This window comes from Zootoca vivipara, chromosome 6 (genome assembly GCF_963506605.1).
Source record: "Zootoca vivipara chromosome 6, rZooViv1.1, whole genome shotgun sequence".
Classification (NCBI taxonomy): domain Eukaryota; kingdom Metazoa; phylum Chordata; class Lepidosauria; order Squamata; family Lacertidae; genus Zootoca; species Zootoca vivipara.
Window position 1 is genome coordinate 16,903,499 of NC_083281.1, and position 23,318 is coordinate 16,926,816.

At 53.7% G+C, this 23,318-nt stretch overlaps 2 protein-coding genes across 2 annotated transcripts in view; one reads left to right on the forward strand and one right to left on the reverse strand.

Moving 5' to 3' along the window:
* Window positions 1-23,318, reverse strand: part of EGLN2 (egl-9 family hypoxia inducible factor 2) — a 189,675-nt gene that overhangs the window by 155,776 nt on the left and 10,581 nt on the right. The gene's annotated exons all lie outside the window — the stretch shown is intronic.
* Window positions 3,128-23,276, forward strand: DPF1 (double PHD fingers 1). The gene is made up of 11 exons (XM_060275513.1): window positions 3,128-3,330; window positions 6,362-6,522; window positions 7,683-7,790; window positions 10,457-10,584; window positions 11,328-11,417; window positions 13,140-13,218; window positions 14,493-14,624; window positions 19,906-20,025; window positions 21,321-21,433; window positions 22,368-22,449; window positions 22,565-23,276. Exons 1-11 carry the CDS (start codon window positions 3,299-3,301, stop codon window positions 22,633-22,635), a joined length of 1,116 nt encoding a protein of 371 aa, XP_060131496.1. The 5' UTR covers window positions 3,128-3,298; the 3' UTR covers window positions 22,636-23,276.

Here is a 23,318-nt window from a genome sequence, read left to right on the forward strand (position 1 = left end):
ATATACCTGTGAGGAAAGATTGCAGCTTTTGGGACTTTTTAAAGATAAGGCAAATAAAGCGATGGGGCAGAAGTATATAAAATTATGCCTAGAATGAGAAAACTAGAGAAAAGTTTTTTTCTCTTTCTCTCAAAGCATTCGTACTCCTGAGCAAGATATGGAACTGAAGGCTGGAAGATTCAGGAAAGATGGAAGAAAGTGCTTCACGAAGCCAATAGTTAAACTGTGGAACTCCCTCCCACAAGAGTCCCAATAACTAGGATGGCTTTAAAAGAGGATTGAGCAAATTCATGGAGGGCTTGGGGTGGCTACTGGCCAGGATGGCTCTGCTCTGCCTCCATGTTTGGGGGCAGCCATGCTTCTGAATCCCAGTTGCTGGGGACCTCAGGAAGGCTGAATGTTTTACCTGCTCTAAACCTCTCAGGTTTCCAATAACACACATTGGGCTGGACACTGGGAGAAGAGGATGCTGGCCTGATCCTGCAGACTCTTCTTATGTTAAGCACAAAGTTCCTTGGAAGGAAGCGGGCCACTTATTGGTTTATTTTACAAAATGTTTATACTGCTTGCTTGTAAGGGAAACCTCAAAGCGGTTTGCAAAAAGATAAAACATTTAAACCAAATTTTTAAAATTCAGAACATATGAATGCAAAAAATACTAAAACGAGTTAAAGTGGCCTCAACTCCCTAAGCATTTGGGGCTCTAGGGGTCAGCAAACCTTTTTAGCAGGGGGCCGGTCCACTGTCCCTCAACCTTGTGGGACGGACAGACTATATTTTGAAAAGAATGAATTCCTTTGCCCCACAAATAACCCGGAGACGCATTTTAAATAAAAGCACACATTCTGCTCCTGTAAAAACACCAGGCAGGCCCCACAAATAACCCAGAGATTCATTTTAAATAAAAGGACACATTCTACTCATGTAAAAACACGCTGATTCCCGGACTGTCAACGGGCTGGATTTTTGAAGGCGATTGGGCTGCATCCGGCCCCCGGGCCTTAGTTTGCCTACCCATGGTCTGGGGGGACGGAAAGCTAGCTCTAGAACTCCTTTTCCTTTTTTGTTAAATCTTTTTATTTGTTGAGTTTTACATTGCAAATTTTGGATTTAAACATCAACATCATCATTTAGGATTCCCTGAATGCTTTGACTCCCCTCCTGCCCTTCCATGGTCACCATTATTATCAATCTTTTTTTCAACTGCTTCACTTATCTTCTCTATTTTTCTTAATCCATTTTTACCTTAATTTTTAGTACATTACAAGCGTCACACAAATCCTGCCAAAGCCTTTAGCTGTTTACAGTGTTCTCTTAAATACATTGTAAATTCCCCCCATTGCTTCTTAAAGTAGTTCTCTTCCTGGTTTCTGATTTTCCAGGTCATTTTTGCCATTTTGGCATCACCTTCATCAACAATTCATCTCTGGTCGGGACTTTTATCTTCTTTCCATCTCTGGACCAGTAGTATCCAGGCTGCTGTGGTTGCATAAAAGAAATAGTATTTTCTGCTCTCTGGGTATCTCTGCACCTAAAATTCCTAATAAAAAAGCCTCTGGTCTAGAACTCCTTTTCCATGCCAGCTTGCCTCTGAGGATATGCAGAGTGCCCATAGGCAGAGCCAGGCAACTCTGGACATCTCTTTTCAAGGCTTTTAGGTTTCTTCTTCAGTGGTGAGCATGACCCCACCACACACACTGGTGGGCCAGGGTCTTTTAAAAATTCAGAACATATGAATGCAAAAAATACTAAAACGAGTTAAAGTGGCCTCAAATCCTTAAGCATTTGGGGCTCTAGGCGTCAGCAAACCTTTTTAGCAGGGGGCCGGTCCACTGTCCCTCAACCTTGTGGGACGGACCCTGGTCCCCACACTGGCATCCTGCAGCCCCCTACCCCATAATAATGTGGGGCTCCCCACCTAGCAGCTGATCCTGAAACAGGAGTGGAAGGACGATGGCATTTGGGGCACACATTAGCGGGTGACCCCAAAAGAATATATCGGCTGCACACACACAAATATGACCTCCCCCCAAAATAAATTCCTTCTCCCTACCCAGCAGAATCTAGTTCTCAAAGGAGGCTGGAGAAGGCAGGTGTGGTGGTTTTTTTTGGGGGGGGGGGTTCCCCTGCAGCCTTCCTGATGTTGCTGCTGCTCCATCACCCCTGACCTTTGACCCTGCTGGCCGATGGGGGTCCAACCACCTATCTAGGGCCACAGGATTCTGTGATCACCTTGGGGTGTGGGTGGGGAGTGCTAAGGAATTCTCCATGCACAGGCATGCCCCCCACCCATCTGTAGGCAAATGGGGCAGTGTGTGATGAGCTTAGGTGGTCCTACACCGCCCCGCCCCCCAGCTGCTGCTGCTTCTGTACCTGGGCTCTGAACTGGGGAGGGAAAATGCACTCGTTTAGGAGCACCCTCGTCCTCAGCGCAGCTTCCCCATTCCCTGGGTTGGGCACTCCAGAGAGGTGGGGGGGGGCGCGCTAAGCCTGGGCATGGAATTAAGGCGAGATTCCAGAATCCCCTTCTTACTACACAATCGAGATATCAACACACACACACACACAAATAGTAACCCCACACAGAGAGGGCTTCCAGCTTGGAGATCAAAGAAAGCCGGGATTTAGGATTCCTTCCATCCCTCCTACACCCCAATAACTGATTATAAGAAGCCCCCCCCACATCTGTTTCTGACCCCTACACCTGACTTGAGGGAGAGATGCTTCTGCAACCGCCTCCCTTGAAACGCAATTGCACAAAAGTGCGCGCTAACCAGATGCAAACTGCATTTTTATTTATTTATTTCAGTGCAATTTATACGGGGGAACTGCCACCCCTCCTCTCTCCTCCCCCCTCTTTTTTTTTTTTGCATCCCGCACCCAACCTCCCTCTCAGCTGTCAAACGCAAGGCCCTCTGGGAGCTGTAGTCCCCTGGTGGCACCCGCCTGGCACTCTTTCTCCCCCCTGCCGCGGCTTGCAAAGGAGGGAGAGAAAAAATAATAATGCAAAACAGAAAAAAGAAAAAGAAGTGTGTGGGGGGAGGAGAGGAAGGTTTCTGTGCAACCCTGGGACTACATTCCCCATGGTGCACCGGGGCTCAAAGGAGCTGGGCTGTGATTGGGCCCCCCCTTCCTGCAGGCTGCTGGAGAATGAATAAAATTGTACAGTATATTCTGATGTGAGAGGTTTAAAAAAAAAAGCAAAAGAAAGAAAGAAAGAAAAGGAGAAAAAAAATCTCTCTCTGCTCCTCCAACCCGCCAGCCCTGGAAGGCAGAGGCACCTCCACATCCTCCCAAAATGGCTACAGCTGTGCACAAGCCTATCAAATGGTGAGTGGGTGCCCCACATCTGGGGGGTGGCAGGTCCCCCCTCCCCCAGGCATGGGGGGGCAGGCGAGCAGGGAGGAGAGGGATGGATGCCTCGCCTTCCCCGTCTCCCCTCGGCGTGGATGGCTTTGCAGGGCGAACGAGGGAGAGCGGCGGGCAGCCGAGGGGCTCAGGCGTCGCGGCTCCTGGTCCTTGCGAGGGAGGGAGGGAGAGAGGGAGGGAGGGAGAAGGGGGGCGGAGTGGGGGTGGGTGAGGGGCTCGGGATGGGAGAGGCCGGCCGGCCGGGCTTCCATTGCAGCCACACGGTTGCAGGTGGGGGGGCAGCTGGTGCTGCTTCCAGAGGGGCACCCCGGAGATGGGGCGCACCGGGAGATGGTGCAAGCCTGCGCGCGCCCCTGTACAAAGCGCCCAGCAGTTGTGGTGGTGGCTGGCGGGGGCGCCTTGGGGAGAGGCTCCCCGGGGGCAGCGCGAGTGCGGGTGCGCGCGTGTGGATCCTGAGCGTGCAGGGTGCCCGCCGGTGTTGTGTCTGGGTGCCCTCCGCGCGTGTTTGCGCGTGCAAAAAGGGTCTTGCACAACCGGCAGCTGGGCATGCACGGGCTCCAAGGGAACAGGTGTGCAGAGGTGGGGTGGGGGTGGGGTCACCTCGGCCAGGCCACCCCTCCCCCACCTCTGCGCCCCTTCCCGACTGCCCCTGTTGTCAGAGGGTCTGTGTGCAAAGGGATTGAGCATCTGGGGTGGGGTTTGTTTTTCTTCCCTCCCTCCGTTCCCCCCACCCCAAAGCATGATGCAGGAGCTAAAGGCCAGAGCCGCTTGGCCTCCCAGCCCCGGTGTGTGTTTAACAATTGCTAACATTTTAATGTCAAGGTTTGGTTTCCGAAAGACGGGACAGACCTGGGTGTCAAGGATGTGCCCGGAGCGCACCCCTTCGGATTGGAAAGCCAGACTGCCTGCCCCTCTGAGGCGCTTGTGGGATGGCAGGAATCGGTCCCTGGCGAGGGGAAGGCCCTCTGTGTATGGACAGAGATGCTCTTATCATTACTGTGACGCTGTCCTGAAGTCTTGAAAGCAGGGGGAGCTCTCACACAAATCCACCCCTTGGGGTACCAACCAGTCTGCTCTTCCTAGACCCCTTGCTTTGCGTTTTATCATAGAATTGTAGAGCTGGAAGGGACCCACAAAGGACATCTAGTCCAACCCCCGTGTAAAGCAGGAATCTTGGCTAAAGATCCCCTGACCTCTGCTTAAAAACCTCAAATGAAGGAGGGTCCACCGCCTTCCTGGGCAGTCAAATGGCTCTTACCACCAGAAAGTTCTTCCTAACGTTTCATCGGAATCTCCTTTCTTGTAACTTGAATCTATTGGTTCAGGTCCTCTGGAGCTGGAGAAAACAAGCCAGCTTCCTCTTCCGTGGGACAGCCCTTCAGATATTTGAAGATGCCTACCCTACCCGCTCTCATTCCTCTCTTTTCCAGGCTACACCCCCCCCCCAACTCCAGTCGACCACTCCTCATAAGGCTTGACACCTTCCCAGCCAGAGCTCATTCTTCATTCTGGACTCCTGTCCTCACTTTGTGGCAAGAAGTGGTTCCACAGGTGAAACCGCCTCTCCCTCTCACCTGCCTTGCCCTCCTGCAGTACAGAGAGGGATACTCCTCAGACCCCCACACCCCCCACACCCCCACACACCCCCAGGCCCGCTATTTCCTGATGGCTCCATCAAGGCACTTGTTCTGATGCAGTGGAGAGTGAAACTATGGAACTCCCTCCCACAAGAGGCAGGGGTGGCCACCAGCCTGGATGGCTTTAGAAGAGGATTGGCCAGGATGGCTCTGCTCTGCCTCCAGTAAATGCTTCTGCAAACCGCAGGAGGGGAGAGGGCTCTTGCGGTCAAATCCTGCTTTGTGGGCTGACTACAGACATCTGGTTGGCCACTGTGAGAACAGGATGCTGGACTCAGTGGGCTACTGGCCCCATCCTGCAGGCTCTTCTTAAGGGCGCATATGAGGCTTAGTGGCATGGGGCCAGGGCACACATTTGCATGATGTTTTCATATGCAAAGTTATACATATAGATGCAATTTCCAGCTGACTTTCGGGGGGGGGGGGCAAATTCTGCCTGGCAGGGCATCCTCTGTGCTATGGGATGGTGTCAACAGGTTTTATTAGCCTGGGACGCTGAATGTGGTGGATTGGGCCCTCCTCTGCTCCACCCACGATCTGTGGCTTATGTGCCCTGGAAAACTGAGAGGCCTCTGGATGGATTAAGATGGCTTTGTTGGGGAGAGGTGAGCTGCCTTTTTGGCCCTGGGCTTTAAAAAAATGTTGCTTATAAATGTTGAAAAAAGAGGGAAATGAACAGGAGATCTGGGCCCCTTGCAAAAGGCCAGAGTTTCAGGTCTCCTGAGCTACCCCCTCCACAACATCCCTAGGTCCCACATGTTATTTGTTACTGCCCTAGAACCAAAAAGGGATGTGGGTCACCTCCCCTCCACCCGTATCTATGTTTGCAGTTGTTTATTTGGAGAGAGTCTGCCTTGGGATTGAGCATCTCGCTGCAGTGGCACAGCCAGCCAGGCTCTTTGGGCTTTTCAATGTTTTGCAACCAGATTCTTGCAACCAGATTCCCTGAGGCTTCTTTTGGTAGAGTTCCAGGTTGGAGACCTCTCCAGGTTTTGCTGCCTCTTTGTCAGCAAACATGGGAGGGATTTGGGGTTGAGCTTCTGTTGCTTCATACGTTTGGCCTTTAAGTAGGGCAAGAGAAAAGCATTCAAGAACGGAGCAGCTGGTTCAGCCCAGAACGTCTTGCTGGAGCTCAGCTGCAGTTTAATCAGCACGAGCTTTGCAAGAGCTCAGCTGCAGTTTGGGTTAAGAAGCATGAGCTTTGCAAGAGCTCAGCTGCAGCTCAGTTCAGCTTGCCAAGCAGAAAACACTTATGCCTTGTAAGTTGTAAATATGATGACAGCAACAAGAAGACAACTGTCTCAATGATCTTGGCTCTAAGACAGGTGTAGAAACGTGGGCCTTTCTCCTTACAGTTTAGGCGAAGATTTCTACCGAGAAGCCATTGAGCACTGCCGCAGCTACAATGCCCGGCTATGCGCAGAGCGGAGCATGCGCCTGCCCTTCCTCGACTCGCAGACGGGGGTCGCCCAGAACAACTGCTACATCTGGATGGAGAAGACTCACCGGGGACCAGGTACGGGTTCTGTCTGAGGAGGGCACCCTGTGCTGGGCGCTGTGCATAGAGCGGACCCTTCTCTGGAGGCCTGGGGGGGGGGGTCCGCATGTGTGTCTGGAGGAGGGTGGGGGGAGAGGGAAGAAGGAATGTGTAGCAGCCACAAAAAAGGCAAATTCCATGCAAGGGATCCTTAGGCAAGCAATTGGGGGGGCGGGAACATGCAGATATTGTAATTCCCTTAAACAGATCTATTGTGTGGAGTACTGTAATGGGAAGAACCAGGTCCAGTTCTGTTCGCCTTGACTCAAAAAGGATATTGCAGGGTTGGAAAAGGTTCAGGAAAGGGCCACCGAAATGATCAAGGGGGTGAAGTGTTTGGGACTCCAAGAAAGGTGGCAACATTTGGGACTTTAGTTGGGAGCCGTGCTATGGAACAGAGGACAAAGAAAAGTTTTCCTTCCTCTCCGCTAACGCTGGAACTCTTTGACATTCCAGCGAAGGTGAATGTTGGAAGATTCAGGATGGAGAAAAGAAAGTCTGTCTTCATGCAGGACAAAGTTAACCTGTGGAACTCCCTCCCACAAGAGGCAGGGATGGCCGCCAACATGGGTGGCTTTAAAAGAGGATTGGAGAAACTCATGGAGGAGGAGGAGGGCTTCCATCCAGGATGGCTCTGTTCTGCCTCCACAGTCAGAGGCAGCCATGCTTCTGAATCCTAGTTACTGGAAACCGCAGAAGGGGAGAGTATTTCTCTTGAGTTCAAATCCTGCTTGCAGGTTTCCCACGGGCAGCTGTTCAGCCTGGGCTAGATGGGCCCTTGGCCAGATCCAGTAATCCATTCTCATGTTCCTAAGGAACTGCGTGAAAGGGGAGGCAAAATGCAGCCAGGAAGCTGAGAGGCAGAGAACTTTGACCTCATATGGACTAGAGGCTTGAAGGTGGCACTGGTGCCACTTTCTTGACTCTTCCTCTTCCCTCTCGCAAGGTAGCTGGACAAAAACGAAAATCTACCGTAGTTTTGCCTCAGTGGCGGAAAATGACGAGGGATTTCAAGGGGATAAATGGATGGCAGGTAGCCATAGCTGTTCAGCCCAGGCCAAATCCCAATTCCTCTCCCCCCCCTGATCCTGCAAAGTTTTGTGGGAGGGTATTTTGCCTCTAACCTGCCCCTCCTTTAGGGCTGGCTCCAGGCCAGATCTACACTTACCCGGCTCGCTGTTGGCGGAAGAAGCGGCGGCTCAACATCCTGGAGGATCCTCGCCTGCGGCCTTGTGAGTTCAAGATTGGTAAGGAGTGGGTGGGCAGGCAGGGTGTGGGGTGCCAGGGCAAGTGCCTGAAGGGGTCCCAAGGGTCATCTAGCCCAACCCCTGGCAGGGCAGGAATCACAGGGGATGGGCTGTGTGTGTGTGTGTTTGTGTTTGGTGAGGGAGTGTCTGGTGCCCCACCAGGAAAGTAAGAGGCAGCGCTTGGGAGAGGTGGCTCCTCCAACTGGTTTAAACCAGGCTTCAACTCCAGCTGCCACGACAGAGACTCATAATTCGGAGGGTCAGGACAAGGAGGCTGCAGTCCTTGTGGTGCATCTGGAAAAGTCAGGACAGTTAAGAGAAGCAACAGGAGCCCTGCAGGATCTCAGTCTAGTAAGGTTGCCGATCAGAAGCAGGGAAAATATCTAAGATTGAAGCTGAGGCTCCAATACTTTGGCCCCCTCATGAGAAGAGAAGACTCCCTGGAAAAGACCCTGATGTTGGGAAAGATGGGGAGGGCACAAGGAGAAGGGGACGACAAAGGACGAGATGGTTGGACAGTGTTCTCGAAGCTACCAACATGCACGCTTCTGAAGAAGCGTGCATGCACACGAAAGCTCATACCAAAATAAAAACTTAGTTGGTCTTTAAGGTGCTACTGAAGGATTTTATTTTATTTTTTTACTAACATGAGTTTGACCAAACTGCGGGAGGCAGTGGCCTGCTCTGGTCCATGGGGTCACAAAGAGTCGGGCACAACTAAACAACAAAGCTAAAATACAGTGCCAGAAGGCTCTCATCATTATTTTGGCCTTTTAGCAAAGATTTGGGCCCATGGCGTCTCTCCATTCTCCAGATGCTCAGTTAGATCCGCAGCGTCTCTTGAGCATGTGAAAGGTCCCAGGTGTGGCATCTGGAAGGAAGGCCTCCTCTCTGAGACCCTGGATAGCCTGCCATGCCCATGTCGAGTAGGGGGACCTGGGGGCCTCAGCCCCAGAAGGAAGTGCAAGAGCAGCCCTTGAGACCCCTTCCCTAGGCTGCACACTCCCTGTCCCCAGGCCACACCCCTCTGTGCCTTCCCAGAGGGCTTTAGCCTGTCTGGGATGTGTCTTTCACCTGAGACTTTGGAACTCCCTGCCTCTGGACGCCAGACAGATGCCTTTGCTCTATTCTCTTTGGCGCCTGATTTTTACAAAATTGTTTAGGCAAGCCTATCCAGATAGCTAGAAGTTACCTGAGTTTTATTTCTTTTTAGCTACCCGTCTTCCTGTGTTTTTATTTATGATCTCAATGTTTCATTTTATGCTTTGGTAAATCGTTCAGAGGCAAATCTAAGTATTGTTAAATGAAACAAATAAATGATGCATTTTGCTTGCCTAGATGGATGCTGGAAATGCATCTTTTTTGGGGGAGGGGGTGGCGGCCTGCTTGTAGAAAACCTTGACTCTGGCTGTACAGTACCTTGGAAAGAGCTCCTCCCACCTTTGGCCTCTGGCTCCGCCCACCATGCTTCCCTGGAAGATTTCCCAGAGGAAATCCATTCATTGCCTGTTTTCTCAAATGGGCTCCTCACCCTGGTGTAGGCAATGGGTCTCCCCTGGTGGATCGGGGCCCACGACTTGGCTGCAGGCTGACCCAAAGGCAGGTGGCATTTGAGCTGTGCAATGTGGAGCAGGAGACAGGGGGTGGGTGGGCTTTCAGCGGATGTCTGGCTGCAAGAGGGGTCTGCAAAGGCAACTTGGTCCAAGGCAGCTCCCATCAACACAGATGTTCCCTGCAGTCTTAGGGAGGATTTTTTTTTTAAACTGAAAGTCAGTTTGGACCTTTGGTTCCTAAACTTTTCTGAGCCTGCTTTGTTCCATGAACTCATCTCCAGTGCCCCCCACCCAGTGCCCCCCACTATTTGGAATAGTGGTTCGCGTGACCTACTAGGGAAGATCACATCACAGTAAGATTCAAAACAGCCACGATTAATTGCACACTTATTCAAAATGCGCTTGCAATCGGTCCAACAAAGCTGGTGAACTTGAGACAGTGATACTCGCTTTTAAAAGTCTGCATTGCAGGGGGTTGTACTAGATGGGCCTAGGGGTCCCTTCCAACTTTACAATTATATGGTTTTATGTAAAATTAACTGTAGAACGTTTAGAAGACACCTGAAGGCAGCCCCGTATAGGGAAGTTTTGAATGGCTGATGTTTTATAATGCTTTTATATCTGTGGCCGGGGGAACTCAGTTGGATAGTCGGAGTGAAAATAATAAAATAATGATGAAGAAAATGATTATCTTTTACTCCTCCAGCCTCTGTTTCCCTCCCCCTTGACTCTAAACGTCCCTCTAGGTAATTATAGAATTGTAGGATTGCAGAGCTGGAAGGGACCCCAAGAGTCATCTAGTCTAACCCTCTGCAGTGCAGAAATCAACTCCACCCCAGGGGTGGTCTAGACCCTTCCCCAAGCTGATGGCCTGCAGGAGATTAGGATGACCGCTTCCCCCAGCCACCCCCCACGTGGCCAGTGGCTAGCTGGGGGCTGGTGGGAGTTGTAGTTTGCCACCTGGGCCGGAAGCCGACCTGGAGAGTCAGGGGCCTGCATATGTGTGGCTGTGTGTAGAGAGTCTGTGTGTTGATCAGATACAGGCAGAGAGGATGAATTGGGGACTCCTCCTCCTCCTCCTCCTCCTCTGACTCGGTTTCTCTCCTCCCCCAGACTGTGAGCCCCCCTTGAAGAAGGAGGGGGGGCTGCCCGAAGGTCCCGTCCTGGAAGCCTTGTTGTGCGCCGAGACGGGAGACAAGAAGCCGGAGTTGAAGGAGGAAGAACTCGTCCTGGACTGTCCGGTGAGAGAAGCAAGAACCCCCACCCCACCCCAACCGCCAGACCCATGGCTCACCTCTAAGCATGCCTAGTGGAACTGTGGAACTCCCTCCCACAAGAGGCAGGGGTGGCTTTAAAAAAGGATTGGCCAATCCATGGAGGAGGAGGAGAGGGCTATGGATGGCTCCTAGCCAAGAGGATTAGATTCAGGTGACCAGATTTTTCCCCCCAATGAATCCGGGGACACTTTTCAACTTCCGACTTAACAGATGGATTTTGTCTGGGGACTGATTTGTAAATCCGGGGACGTCTGGCAGCCTTAGGTTAGATGCTCTGCCACCACAGATGGAGGCAGTGATGCTTCCGAATGTCAGTCGCTGGGAATCACAGGAGGAGGTAGCGCTCTTGTGTTCAAATCCTGCTTGCAGGTTTCCCATGTAACAGTCATCTGGTTGGCCACTGTGAGAACAGGATGCTGGACTAGATGGTCCAGTCACCAGGATCATATTATGTTGTTGTGGAACCTCCAGCTCCAGAGGAAGTCTACCTGGATTCCTAGGTTCTATGGGACATTTGGTCCCTGGGAGGACAGGAGGCTGGACTAGATGGGCCCCCTTTGGCCTGATCTAGAAAGCACTCCTTGGGTGCTCAGCACAGCGATCATTGGGTGGCCTGCCTCCTGGGGCTGTTGTGCTGTTGACTGCGAGAGGAGGGTCCCTGCCCCTCTCACTTCTCTCTCTCTCTCTCACACACACACACTTTGCAGAAGGCGCCAATTGGGGAATTTCTCCACGACTTGGACACGGATGACCTGGAGGACGACGTCCCTCGCCGGAAGAACAAGGCCAAGAGCAAGGTGGGGCAAGGAAAGGGGGCAGGCAGGGGTAAAAAGGTTGTAACCTTCCCAAGCCCCAGCCTGAAGAGCCAGCAGACCCTCCTCTGTTAAAGCAACGGCGGCTCAACGAAGCCTCCAGAGATAGGGGCAGTCTACCCGCAAGTGCCCAAGGCAGGGCCTCGGCAGCAGGGAAAGGCCAAGGTTTGCTTGGGGGCTTCTCAGAAGCAACTAGCCAGCCCCTGCCAGGAAAAGGAAGTTGGAGCAGGTGGCCTTGCTTCCGTCCAACCCTGCAAGGCTGGTTTTCTTGGGCTCGGAGCATGGGAGCGGAGTAGTTGGGGGTGTGGGGAGTGGGCAGTCCTCTTCAAGGGAAAGATTAGCCCTCCAACCTCCCCACCCCAGTCCTGCTTTACGGCCATGGGGCTCATTGCCAATTGGATCGTGCGAGACTCAAGGGCCCTGAGCACATGCAGAGTGCTGCCCCTCCCCTCCCCCTTTTCCTGGAGCAGAGGGCAGGGCTGATGGTCCCGGGATCAACCCCTGCCGGCCTCTCCAGGGCTGGGAAAGGGTCCCTCTCTGAAGCCCCTGGGAGCCGGCTGCTGCCGGTCAGAGTAGATGACCCAGAGCTGGAGGGACCAGTGACGTTGCTCAGCATAGGGCACTTTGGGTCATAGATTCATAGAGCTGCCACGAGACCCCATGGGGTCATCTAGTCCAACCCCCTGCAATGCATGTTGGGCCGGGGGGGGGGGCTCAGGGGGGCACCTGAGGATTTCCCTCGGCCTCCCCAAAGACAGGCCTGCAAAGCAGCTGCCAGCTGTGCTGGGACAACAGGTGCAAAACTCCTGCCAGGCAGCCCCCCTTTCTCCTCTTGGATCCAGAAATTTGGGGCCCTCAAGCACAGTGCGTGCTGTGGGGGCCCCTGACAAAGGCAGCCCCCTGTGAAAATGAGGGTCCTCGTCTGCTGTCACTGAGCCTCCGGCCCTCTTTTTTTGTGCAAAGTGGGCCTGGGAGGCACCCTAATCCCCCCCCACACTCCTCCTCCTCTTGTAAAAGCAGCCAAAGTAGGTCAGCCTCTTTTAGGATTGGCGTCTGTTTAAATCACATTCCTTAATCTGTGTTTAAAGCTGGAAATCACAGAGGCATGTTTTTGGATTTCTACAAGATCAGGCTGAATTTGCCTTTTGTTCTGTCCCCCGCCTTGTTATTTAGCTCGACTTCTCCATTTCAACCTTAACCAGCTTGCAGTTCAGCTCTTGCAAAGCTCAGGCTGCTTATCTCGGTTCACCTGAAGCTCAGGGAATTCGGGGCCGGCTTCTGCAGCTCAGCTCTTGCCGAGTTCCCCTGGTTGGTTGGGATCATTGCCAGGGAAACTTTGTAATGAAAACATTGAAGCTGGGTGCTGAACCGGCTGACAGACACTTCTTAGGTTCTTATGGAGCCTCCAAGCCCAGACGCAGTCTATCTGGATTCTGAGGTTCTATGGGATATTTGGCCACTGTGAGAACAGGAGGCTGGACTAGATGGGCCACATTGGGCCTGAACCAGCTGGCTACTTTCATGTTCTCATGAGCGCAACACAGACAAAACTGGCCAATCCAGTCGCAAGGCGCAACCTCCTCCGCTCTGAGACCAAGCTCCTCCTCTCTCTGTCCACCATGCCCATGAGGTCTAGGAGCTTGCTTTTTATTTAAAAACAGAATGTATCATCACTGAGACCAGCCTGTCTCTCTTCCCCACGCCCAGGCCTACGGCATCGGAGGTCTGCGGAAGAGGCAGGACGCGGCGCTGCTGGAAGACCGAGACAAGCCGTATGTCTGCGACAGTGAGTGCCCCTTTGATGGCGGTTTGGGGCAAGGGGTGGAGGTGGGTCACGGGGTGAGTGTTCCTGCTGCCGCTTCCTGGCTCAGGAGAAGCAGCCCCCAGGGGTGTCTCCAAACGCTTAGAGGAGGGGGCTGACTCAGATGGCAGGAGGCTGGCGTGGCAAACCTGCTTTGAGCCTGGGGCAGAGCACAGGGGGGCTGAATGGGCAGCTCTGTGGGTCTGGGGGACTTTGGGGTGGAAGCAGGGTGGGGAACTGTGGCCAAGAGCCAGGGATGATGTGAAGGATGTGGGGAAGCTGCTGGGAGTGCAGAATGCTGCAGCGCGATTGCTGAGCCGAGACGGGTCTTGTCCACATGTAACTCCGATGCTCAGAGATCTGTCCTGGTTGCCAATTTGCTCCTGGGCTGAGTTCCAGGAGTTACTCTTAGTATATTGGTTGTAAGTTGCTTTGGGCTAACAAATTTAATACTGTAAGTATAACCATAAATAAATAAGACCCCTTAAGCACTTGGGACCAGTTTGCCTGTGAGATTGAATTGGCCCTGCCACAAAATCCCCCTTCTGCATTTGGAAGAACTCCATCATTTAGTGTGGCAGCACCTACACTTTGGAACTCCCTGCCTCTTGATATCAACCAGGCACCTTCACCGCAATTTTTGGAAACCTTTCTGGATTTTATTGTTTTCTCTTTCAGTAAATCGCTTAGAGGTTTCTTTTTGCAATTGAGTGGTACATGAATTTTATGAAATAAGGAGATAAATAAGTTGTCATCCTGGAACGCCTGGAGTAGACCCCTTACTGGGAGATGGGAGTGGGGTGGGAATTGGGGACAGGGCTGCATTAGAGGCAGGGGGTGGGGTTGACGGGTGACCCTCTTCCAGGGGGTTAAGGGCAGGGGTTGCCTCTTGCAAGGGATGGGACACCCCCCCCCATTTTACCCATTTTGAGAAAGTCCCTTGGGTGCCAGCTCAGTGGCAGAGCACATTGCTTTGGATGCAGAGGGTTCCAGGTTCAGTTCCTGCTGGCATCTCCAGGTACAGATGGGAGAGAGCCCGAAGTTTTGGAGAGCTGCTGCCAGCCAGTGTAGACAGCACTGAACTAGATGGGACCAGTGGCATAAGGGAGCTTCCTATGTTCCTGTGCCCTGTGGGTTCTTTTCACCTGCCAGGGGTTCTTGAGCTGGGACTCCGGCATGGCGGGGCAGGGGGTTGGGCTGGATGACCCTCGGGGTTCCCCTTCCAGCTCCACAATTCTACGCTGCTTCTTCCTTTTCAGTCTGTGGGAAGCGCTACAAGAACCGCCCGGGACTGAGCTACCACTACACTCACACGCACCTGGCAGAGGAGGAGGGCGAAGAGGGCCCTGAACGCCACACCCTCCCCTTCCATCGCAAGAACAACCACAAACGTGAGTGACCCTCCCTGGCCACCTCTCCTTTGGCTGCAGGGAACGCTTCCCCACCACCACCTGAAAGAACCCCCCTCTCACAAATGCACAACTCCACCTGGGCTACTTTGCACCTGCCTCACCCCTGGACTGGTTTGGACTGGCGTTGCGTCACTTGAGTATCTCCTCTTCCCAAAGCTCAGCCTCACATTAGATGCCTTTGCATTTTGTGGGGTGCAGGGAAGGACCCCAAACTGCCTCGCTAGGCTGCAGAGGACAGAAGGACAAGGAGGATTATAAAGATAATTAATGAATTCCGCTAGAAATTAGCATTTAGCCTGCAGCTCAGTAGCAGAACATCTGCTTTGCATAGCTTTGAGAGTGTGAGGCAATGGTCCTCACTAGTGAAGTGTCCGACTAGGACCTGGGAGGGATCAGCGTTCAAATCCCCACTCATTGGCCATGAAACTCCCCGGGTGACTAGAGCAGTCCCTGCCTCCTCGCTCGGCCTAACCTACCTCGCAGGGTTGTTGTTGCTGCGGAGATTAAATGAGAACTAGGATTTGGGAAAGACCAGGGTTCAAGTCCTCCCTCATTGGCCACAAAGCTCCCTGGGTGACCTTGGGCTAGTCACGGTCCTGCTTGGCCTAACCTACCTCGCAGGGTTGTTGTGAAGATGAAACAGGGAGGAGGAGAACCACGTGCACCACTTTTTCCCTTGGAGAAAAAAGTGGGATATAAATGCAATGAAGGAACGAATGAGCTTGCAGTTCGCAGGCCTCCAGCATCTCCAGCTAAGGAAAGGGCTTTGGTCTGAAATCAGGAGAGCCACCGCAGGACTGCATCTCCCATCAGTCTCTGCTATGGTGGCTGGGGAGGCTGGGAATTGTGGTCCACAGCATCTCAAGGACACCAGGTGGGCCAGAGGCTGCTGAGAATGCCCAGCCAGATGGACCAAAACGCATGAGTCTGTCCGAGAAGTACCGTAAATAGTGCCCAAAGGGGAATATTCTATCCCTATGGGATATGCCTTGAAGGACTTGTGGTTTTGATGCCAGCCTCGGGGGCAGTGGGTATTCCTGAGGCTGATTCCTGGGTGGGAGGCCTTCGCCCCCCTTTCTGGCACGACCCAAAGGCCTCTTCCTCTCTCCCTGTGATGCAGGAGACAGGGACAGTCTTGCTCAAGGGGGTGGGTCAGCCTGTGCTGCTCAAGGGTGCCCCAGTTCGATGCCAAGCCCCCTCGGGTCCAGGAAAAGTCTGCCTTGGCCTTGGCATTGCCAGCTGGTCTGACTCAGCAGCAGAAGCCCTAAGCTAAGTGGGTGCCTGCTGCATGCCAGGCGGTTTCTGGTCTTTCTTCCATGCCCAAGTTCCTTAGGAAAGGAGCTTGAAAACAAAGCAGGCCATTTCACAACACCACCGTTATGCGATGCTCTGGCGTGAACACGTTTGGGATGTCCCGTGTATGGTCTTGGTTGCTTCGCCTCAAAAGCAGAGCCGGGAAAGATTCGAAAAAGGGCAGCTAAAAGAGGGTGGAGCGACTCCCCTGCGAGGAAAGGGTGCCACATTTTGTGCTTTTCTGGTTTCAGAAAACTGTGATAAGTTAATTATTAGTTTATAAAATTATGCACAGCCTGGAGACAGCAGCTAGAGAAAAGTTTCCCTCCCTCTCTCATAACACTTGAACTTCTGGGCATGCAAGGAAGTGGAATGTGGGAAGGTTCGCACAGACTTCTTCATGCAGCACAGAGTGAAGCTGCGGAACTCCCTCCCACTGGAGGCAGGAATGACCACCAACTTCTGCCCTCCACAGTCGGAGGAAGCAATGTTCCCAGGTGCCAGTTTCTGGAAACCCCAGGAGGGGAGAGTTGCTCTTGTGCTCGGGTCCTGTTTGTGGGCCATCTGTTTGGCCGCTGTCAGAACAGGATCCCGGACTGACTGAGCCTTTGCAAGGCTCTTCTGGTGTTCCAAACACAGCCGCATCCCAATTGGCAACAGTCTTTTAGAAACACAACCTGCCACCTCAGCTCCTTGGCTCCCTGCTTCTTGCAGAAGCTCCATCTCTGCTAGGCTGTTGCATGTTAAGATTTTACATACATTTGGTTGAATTAGCATATGCAAAGTGCAATTACTGGATGTCTTCACACGCACATCGTCGCCTTGAGATGGTGGCTGCACTGTTCCTTTCCCTTCCTTTTCCTTGCTCCCCCCCCCACTGAGTGAGGGTCTTCATTTTTAACACCCCCACCCACCTGCCGATGAGGTTGCCACGGCAACCTGGTGGGTGGAGTTGGCAGGTATAATATTTTCCCCTGATTTATCATTTCAATTAAGTTGGAGACGCTTGGAGGAGCTTTGCCATTGGTGGGGGTTGTTGTGAGGAGGGGGCCTGGGGTGGGGTGGGGGGGAGCCCTGAGGGGGAGGGAGCAGCTGATCTGCAAACAGGGGAGAGGCAGAGGAGACAGTGTCTGGTGCTGGTGCTTCTGATGGGTGTGTGTTGGGGGGCACGAAGCTCCCCCCTGAAGGTGGACTGAATGTACATCCTGGAGCCAGTTCTGGGGGGCGGGGGTGCTTTGTTCCCCACAATAATATATTTGTGGGGACTGCCCCCCCCAAGTCAATGGGCAAAGCTGAAGCCCTCCCTTGCGGGCAGGGCACCCACAATCTTCAGCATGAGAGGGTGCCTATGCTAGGGTGAGTGTCTTTGTGTGAATGCACACAGAGGTCCGGCTTCCAAAGGCTCAATTTGTGTGAAGGCACATGAAGGCCTCTCGATTCTGAAAAGTCTCATGTCTGTGTTTGTGTGTGAGAGAGTGGAAATCCTTCCTTGGATGTCAGAAATAATAAAAAAGTGGCATTGATGCAGAGAAGGCCTTTGACGATGTTTCATGGACTTTTATGAAGAAGACAATGGAAATGATGAACTTTGGGGGGGGGGGTATTTGGCAGAGGTATTGAGGAAATCTATTCAGTACAACAGTCCATGCTGATTGTGAGCAATGTGATAACTGAAAAGTGTAAAATAATGAAGGGGACAACATAAGGATGTCCCCTGTCACCGTTATTATTTATTATGCCCACCTGTCAGTGTCCTTCAGCTGCGATCCCTGCATTTCAGGGGGTTGGTATGGATGACCCTTGGGGGTGTCTTCCAACTGTACAATTCTATGATGCCATGAAAACTCTGTGCAACTTTCTCAATATCCAATGCTCTCTGTGTTGTGTTGTGTTGTGTTAGAATCTTTGTCCCATCGGCCGAGTCCAATCTCTGTGAATCATGAGATTGAAGCAGTGTGCTCTGTGCTGTGTGTTGTCTGTTATACATGTGATGGAAGGGAAGTTTGTTTTCGGGGAGAGGGTGGGCAGGCGCATAGCACACCCCAGCAACTATCTAGGAATCTGCTGCCTATTAGGCCATTTAAAATTGCTGTGTGTGAGAGAGAGCACTGAGGCAGTGGGGAGGGGGGAGTGTGTGTGTGGGGGGGTGCATTGCTAAGGGAGACTGAATGGATGTGATTTTCCCCTCCCCCCTTTTTTGAGGAGGGGGGGACATCATGGTGGGGGGGCATGAACTGTGCAAGGAAACAGGGTGTGGTTGGTGGAAGTCTAGCTTTAAAAGCTTGGGAGAGAGAGAGAGAGAGCAGTTCTCTCCTGCCCCCCCCAACTAACATGCATCCCATCCTTTTTTCTAGACAGTTGCCATGGCGACCACCAGTGCATACTGATGTAGTTGGATCTGCACAAAGAGCAGGAGATTGGGGGAAGGGACTTGGTTAGCACCACAATCTCTGGAGAAAGAGGGCCAGGACGCCTGGTTCCCCCTCCCCACCTCGGATGGTTGGAGGGTGGGCAGGAAGTTGCCCCATTCTGACCCAGAGGGCTGTGCCTGCTTCTCTCTGGGCTTCCCCCTCTGGGCCTTGGAGGCTCAATCCTAGAACGGATTTTGCCTGTTTCTTAGCTGCCGGTGCCTCATTTGCTCTTGCCCCACCCCCTTGCACCCCCCCACCCCATTACGGTGCCAAAGACTCACTTCCGTGCCCCTCCACCCCACAAACCCCTCCATCCTTTCACAAAGCTCCCCCCTCTTTTTACATATTCATTTCTTTGCTTGCCGATTCCAAAGAGGCAGATATATATATATATTTCTTTTTCTTTTTTCTTTTGGAAAAACCACGATTCCCTTCATGGAAACCCGACTGGCTTCTTCTCACACGGCTGATTTTGATGTGCTCCATTTTTATTCCCCCCCCCTCCTGCTTATTTCCATTTTATATATATATATATATCTTTTTGCATGTCTGGCTTCCTCCAGAGTTTTACAAAGAGCTGAACTGGGTCCCCGAGAACCAGCGCAGGCACACAGGTAAAACCATCCCTGTGAGGCGGGGGGGCAGGAGGAGGAGGTGGCCGTGGCAAGCGTGCCTGGTGCCCCCCTCCGCCCGCCATCTCCTGGGGGGCAGCTGAGGGGTCCAGGTTCGAGTCCTGGGGTGCCACCCTTTTCCTGGCTCGGTTCCTCCTTCCTCACCCTGCTGGCCACTTCTCCAGGGTTGTGGTGAGCCACCTGTGGGGGCTCTTGTTTGAGAGACGCCCCCTTGAACCAAACCCAATCGAACACTTCCCCCTCCTGCAACCAGGAGAGGTAAAATTCCTCTGCCTGGGGGTGGCCACTCCCTGCTCTGCTGATTTCATTCCGCTCCTGCGATTCTGGTGCATTTCAAAATCATTTTGGCCAAAGATGGGCTGCAGGGCAGGGGGAAGGAGGCCTTGGGAAAGCTCGGCCTTGAGGACTAGACACTTAGGGCACAGATGACGAAACTGAAACTGCATGGGCTGCACAATCCTTTGTGATGGATGCATGTGTTCATGAGCTGCCAAGCCCCCTCACGGCAGGATTGCTGCCCCTGCATGGTACCCGGGGTGGGGCAGAAGCCCACACATGCCGCTTGCTGACAGTCTCTGTGTGAGGTGATGATGGCGCAGTGGGACGTTTGTCATGTGTGGAAGGAAGCATCAGCCCCTTTCCCCAGCTGCATGTGGACCAGGTGCCAGCAAAAGTCCTGCATCACAGGGGGTTGGGCTAGATGACCCTGGGGACCCCTCCCAGCTGTACTATTCTGTGATGCTGAGAAAACTCTCCATGCACTGGGAGGAGGCGACGAATGTGTGGGCAGGCAGGCAGGCAGGAGTGGGACTCTCCCCCTCCTGCCTGGGGGTGGCTGGTGGAGGGAGGGGGATGCTGGGGTACACAGGGGGCCTGTGTGGCTCCCCACCTTGATTTTGGCCTCTCCTTGCTGTTGTCTTACAGCTAAGAAAGCACCGGACGGCACAGTCATACCAAACGGTTATTGTGATTTCTGTCTAGGCGGCTCCAAGAAGACCGGCTGCCCCGAGGATCTCATCTCCTGCGCGGATTGTGGTCGTTCAGGTGAGGCCGGGGCTGGTGGGTGAAGTAGGGGGGAAGGGCTTGGCCCATGCGGGACAGAGCGGTGGGGGAACCTGCCTCCAGGTTATAAACGAAGAGCATCATCAGAGAATCTCAGAGTTGGAAGGGACACTCAAGAGGCATCCATTCCAGCCCACTGCAATTCAGGAATCGCAGCTAAAGATTCCCTGACGCTCCTAACCTCTGCTCTGAAACCTCCCAAGAAGAATGGTCCACCAGGACACAGAGCGTTTCTCAAGCCGCAGGTCTCATCCGCAGATCAGGTGCACAGCAGCAGGAGGCAGAAGTTCCCTGAGCACATGCAGAGTGCCATGGTGGGTGGGTGGGTGTGTTCTTTGAGGTGTGTAGCTTTGCTCCAGCCTTCAGGAGCCATTGCTTGACACACACACACCCTTCGTTGCCACACGATAATTTGGAGGGGTAAAACCACTGCCGGTCTGGAGCCTCTGGATCAGGCCAAAGGAGGCCCATCCAGTCCAGCCTCCTGTTCTCCCAGTGGCCAATGAGGTGCCCCTTATGGGAAACCAGCAAGCAGGACCTGAGCACAAGAATCTGGTCCTTCATGAAGGAGCCTAGCCCTCTTTTACAGCCCTTTTAGAGCCTCCTGCAGCAGGGAGTTCCATAGTTGAATTCTGAAGAAAGCCTTTCTTTCATCTGAAACATGCAGAAAAACTTCTCTCTCTCCACGTTATCCAAGTCATGCCTGATTTTATCCGCTTCCATCATGTCCACTCATACTTTGCTCTCAACTACCGGTAGCAAGCCCGGGATGCCACAGTTTTCCTCCTGGAGGAGTTGCGCTCCCTCCCTTTTCTGAACCTTCCCCACCTCTGCAATATCCTTCTCGAGTGCGACAAGAACTGCACACTTTTGGACACTTTCGGACCCCAGAGGGGACTCCCTCAGAAGGTGGTGGACTCTCCTTCGTCGGAGGTTTTGAAGCAGAGGCTTTGTGGGCATCTGTCAGGGATGCTTGGAAGAGCTTTTCCTGCAATGGGCAGCTGGCCCATTCCTTCCTTCCTTCCATTTATATTCTACCTTTACCCCCCCCTTCCCCCCGAAGCTCCTCCCCCTCCTCATTTACTCATCCCCCCCCCGCAAGGGAGGTGAGGCCGAGAGGGGCAGTGACCGGCGCAAGGTCACCCCCAGTGAGCCTCACTCAGAGCCAAGTGGCGGGATTTGAACCCTGGTCTCTCCCACGTCCTAGTCTGACGCTCTAATTGCTACATCCTGCGTGGCCTCACGTGGTGCTCTCTGTCTCCCTCTCTCGTGCGCAGGGCACCCATCCTGCCTGCAGTTCACCGTCAACATGACAGCTGCCGTGCGGACTTACCGGTGGCAGTGCATCGAGTGCAAGAGCTGCAGCCTTTGCGGCACCTCCGAGAACGACGTAAGTGAGCCGGCCGGGCCTGGATCTGACCGCCTCCCCCCCACCCTTCCAGGAGCTCAGCAAATGCCAGGACTCCCCTCCCCCTCATCTGCCTTCCCATGTGCATGCACACGAACGCTCATACCAATGACAAACTTAGTTGGTCTCTAAGGTGCTACTGGAAGGAATTTTTTATTGGTCTATCTATTCTTGGGATCGATCACCTGCCCTTAAGGAGAGCTTGCGGGATCAGGCCAGGGGTTCCTCTAAGCCAGCACCCCGTGGCCACCCAGGCGACCCTCATAGGAAGCCCGCAAGGGTGCAAGAACAGCTCTCCCCTCCTGCTGCCCCCAGCTCTCCCCTCCTGCTGCCCCCAGCTGGGTAGGGCAGGGCACAACTTCGTGGCTCACAGCCTTCCAGATCTGTCTCTGCCAGGAATTTGTCTCCGCCTCTTTTAAAGCCATCCAGGTCGGTGGTCATCCTTGCCTCCTGCGAGAGAGCGTTCCGTGGTTTGAACACTGAGCTGTTGTGCAATGGACTTTTTATTTTCTCTGTCCTGAATCTTTCCCGTTGTTCCTTTGGGAAAGAAGTACAGTTCAGGGGATGAAGACTCCCCTTTGTCTGCCAGAAGCGCCCCACCCCCTCACCCGGGGGGGGGGAATCATGGAATTGTAGAGTTGGAAGGCACCACAAGGGTCATCTAGCCCAACCCCCTGCGAGGCAGGAATCCTTTGCCCAAGGTGGGGCTTGAACCCACAACCCTGAGATGAAGAATCTGATGCTCTACTAGCTGAGCTCTCCCAGGAGATTTGTGTTTGTGGAAGACCCGTTTCTGCCTGAAATGAGCCCTCGTGGGTGCCAGGCTTCCCGGTGCTCCAGAGGAGCGCCTGCTCGATCCACGGGTACACCCCTGCAGAGCTGCGTTCCCACGCCCTTCTCTCTCTTTCTGCTGCAGGACCAGCTGCTGTTCTGCGATGACTGTGATCGGGGCTACCACATGTACTGCCTGAGCCCACCCATGGCTGAGCCCCCCGAAGGTGAGGAGGGACCCCACCCTAGGCAAGGCGGCTTGATGGGGAGGGGCAGGGGGGCTTCTTAGGAAATGCACCCCCATCTGATGCTTCTCTGCCTTTCTCCACTCCCCATTTCCAGGAACCTGGAGCTGCCACCTGTGCCTGCGGCAGCTGAAGGAGAAGGCGTCCGCCTACATCACCCTGACCTAGGCTGGGGACCCGTTGCCCACCCCTTTGCCCATCCTCGCCCCCCTCCTCCTCCTCCGTGCCCTTAGCCGTGATGGTGCTGAGCCCTGCCAGGCCTCGGGGCGTTTGTTGCCCTCTCGCCTGCCACAAGAACCTTTTCTTCTGCACCCCATCTCTCCCCCCCCCCCGCCCAGCTGCAGCAGCGGGGACCAAACCCTGCCTGCGTCTCCTGCTGGCTGTCACCAAAACTCGACTCAAAAGCCATAGCCAGGGGTAGGCAGCTGGCAGGACAGCAGCCGCTCCTGGCCCCTTGCCCCCCTCGGCTGCCTGGGATGGGAAACCCCTTGCCCACCCTCTAGATGCATGTGAAAGTGGGCAGGTCCCCCCTCCTGCAAGACAAGCCCCATGGAGGATGAAGCCCCCTCCTCTCCCCTCACTTGGGCTGCGACCCAGTTCTCTGCTCCCGTCTCTTTCGGACCTGGCACAACCTCTGAAAAGGCGACCAGCGGAGTTAAGCTTCTCAAAGGCCAGTGGAGTGCAGGGGGGCAGGATGAAGAGCAATGTTTTTTGGGGGGTGGCGGTGGCGGTGACTGGCTGTAGCAATGGGAGGAAAGAGAGGGTCACAGCTGGAGCTGGCAGGGCAAGGGGAGGGGTTCGGCAGGGGTGGGTGGGTGATGATCGGCTGTCACAAGGCAGGATTTTTTTCA